Source organism: Pseudomyrmex gracilis, unplaced genomic scaffold (genome assembly GCF_002006095.1).
Source record: "Pseudomyrmex gracilis isolate BER0280 unplaced genomic scaffold, ASM200609v1 scaffold_1115, whole genome shotgun sequence".
Lineage (NCBI taxonomy): Eukaryota > Metazoa > Arthropoda > Insecta > Hymenoptera > Formicidae > Pseudomyrmex > Pseudomyrmex gracilis.
The window spans coordinates 9,246-12,235 of NW_018021699.1; the positions used below are offsets into that span (position 1 = coordinate 9,246).

Sequence of the window (2,990 nt, forward strand, 5' to 3'; positions counted from 1 at the left end):
GTGTTTTTTGAGGTTATGGCGGAACCCCGACCCGATAGGGTTTAATGGACCTCGGATTCGGATTCAGCGACCCCAAAAACATATAATAAACATGGTCTGATCCCCAGGCCAAAGAAATTTTTTTTTTTGTGTGGCTGTGTAGTTAATGATAAAGCGATAGGCGTTATTGTCGTGCCATTATGGCCCACACAACCGTGCGACGAGAAACATCCATTGGCATTCCACTTTTCACTAGTGGCAGGCAAGTTATCAGCTCAGCTTTTTTGAAAAAAGGCTTATCAGAGGAGGCTATGGAGGTGATGGTTAACTCCAATACCACGTCAACGCTAAAGCAATACGAATGTGGTTCAAGAAACTGGTGGGACTTTACTCATAGGCATCAATTAGATATGTTTAATGCACAAACTACAGCTATTATTAGCTTCCTACATGAGCGCTATAAGGAAGGTGCAAGCTATAGTACGTTAAATACTACGCGCTCCACAATTTCTTTAAATTCAGTCCACGACATCAATAAAGATGGGCTAATCGCTCGGTTTTTAAAGGGTGTTTTCAACAACGACCAGCTAGACTGCGGTATGTCACAACATGGGATGTTGCGCCGGTCCTTGACTATATTGAAAAACTGCATCCACTCAAGCAATTGAAGTTAAAGGAAGCTGTGAAAAAAATAGTTACATTATTAGCACTTACTACCGCACAGCGGCTACAGACTTTGTCCTTAATACACACTGTTAATATCGTCAAATCAGACGTGGGGATTTCTATCAAAATCCTAGAGCGTATAAAAACAACAAAACCTGGTGCCTTTCAGCCAGATTTAATATTACCGTTTTTTAAAGAAAAACTAGGCTTATGTGTAGCCTCGGCAATACTAGATTATATAGATTACACCAAAGAGCTAAGAAATAAGGATACAAAAAATTTGTTTATTGCGACCACAAAACCTTTTGGCGCAGTATCGTCACAAACCATCGCTCATTGGATTAAAACGCTTCTAGCAAAAGCTGGAGTGGATACTAATCAATTCTCAGCATATAGTACGCGGCATGCCGCGGTGTCCAATGCACATAACCGCGGAGTAGACATTCCGACTATCAGACGCACGGCTGGATGGGCGCCTAACTCGCAAATGTTCTTTAAGTTTTATAACAAACCCATTCAGACCACCAATGACCAGTTTGCTCATGCGTTTTTAAGATAATCAAAATCTATCGTCTTTTTCTCGGTGTTATATCGATCTTATATCTTTAAAAAAAAAAACAAAAATGTTGATACCAAAGAAAGAGACATTATCACTCAGCACTCTCTAAACATCTACATTATTATCATTGAGAACGAGACATGCAGTATAATCGAATGATCAAACGAAATGTCTCGTTCGAAGATGATAATCTCCCTCCCGTCCTTTCCCCCTTCAAAAAAAAAAATATATATATAAATACTAAATAATACTAATGTTATTAAATACATACATAAATACATATATAATATATATAACAGGAATTATATATACGGAATAGTAGTACACCCATTATCATCTTTGAAACGGCTTCGTGATAATTCTACGCACGTCACACAAAACAATATGAAGCTGAACGGCGGGAAACGAGGAAGGGTAGCGATCAGAGCGTCACCTTTTTGAAATCCTTTATGCGTTAAACGTTGTGAATTGAGGCATGACAAGCATGACTACATTATTATCATCTTTGAACGAGACATTTCGTATAATCCTGATCAAACTTCGCCCGCCTTCGGCGGGCTCGTTTGATCGTTCGATTATATAAAAAGCTGTAATTAAGTATATGTGATCAATTACATACTAACTTTTGTTTAGACCATTTCTGACAGAAATGAAGAATGGACTTAGTCCATTTTGTGCCGATGCTGTAGATTATTCAAAAATTTTAAAAGAACAAATTAATAGCAAACATAGTTCTTATGAAAAGTGACAATAAAGAAGATCAAATTATTAGTTATATCGAACAAAACATTTGTGCAGAAACTTTAAAATCTTTTAAAAAGTGTGCCGATAGTGGTGTATGGAAAGGATCTGAAACTAATAAAGGTCTGTTCGAATTTTAGTTAAAAGCTGCAAAAAAAAAACTTCAATTACAGTAACTCATGATGCAATTATAATACTTGCTGAACATGCTATCAAAGAAGATTTATCATTTACATTGGAAGGAAGTGTATGTGATGATAAATAAGATTATTGTTGATGGAATTGAGTCAAGTGTATTTGTAAAAAGATTTATATTATCATATGATTTTGATCTTGACGTTAAAAAAAACAAGATCTAAGTAAAAAATTTATTTTATCTTATGCTTAAATCACTTGTAAATATTACTGTAAGTATTAATCAAGAAATTTTCTACATTGTTTAATAAAATTTTTCGATAAGAATAATATTTTTAAGGTTTTTTTGCATTATGCATATAATTACGTAAAAACGTTTTTATAATTTATGATGTTTACAATAAAATAACAGATTTTTATCATAAAACACTCGATTTCTACAATTTATTACATACTTACATAAAATATGTTATTATATTTATACAGGAAGAAGCGGATAATAACATCTCAAATACTACAGATATCTCTGTTGAAAGACAAGATAATATAATAATTACATATATAGATTCATTAATAATTACATGTATAGATTTATTAACACTCTCGACTCATAACAACAGCAAACTAGAAAACATTGTACACTATTCACTAGGGCTGCGGCTTAAATTCGAATAACAGTGTGATTCGGATATCCGGATATTCGAATATAATATATATGTACGAATAAACTTCGATCAACGGATAGTATTCGAATATCCGGATACTTTGTGCAGCGAATAGTACGAATAGCACTATTCGAGTTATTCGAATATCCGTATTATCCGGATATTTCGATATACTCAGTAGTGTATAAACTAGCTTGGGACCTTTCAGTACTCGGAGACAGAAATGTGATCACAAAATTAAAAAA

At 34.1% G+C, this 2,990-nt stretch overlaps 1 protein-coding gene across 1 annotated transcript in view; it reads left to right on the forward strand.

Annotated features, from left to right (window-relative positions):
• LOC109861882 overlaps window positions 1–1,204 on the forward strand; it is a gene marked incomplete at its 5' end in the record, with an annotated part of 4,345 nt that extends 3,141 nt beyond the window's left edge. The window contains 2 exons of the mRNA XM_020441719.1: window positions 274–459; window positions 546–1,204. Coding sequence (XP_020297308.1) covers window positions 274–459; window positions 546–1,204 — 845 coding nt within the window. The remainder of the gene's footprint in view (window positions 1–273; window positions 460–545) is intronic.
• Between the last annotated feature and the right edge of the window lie 1,786 nt (window positions 1,205–2,990).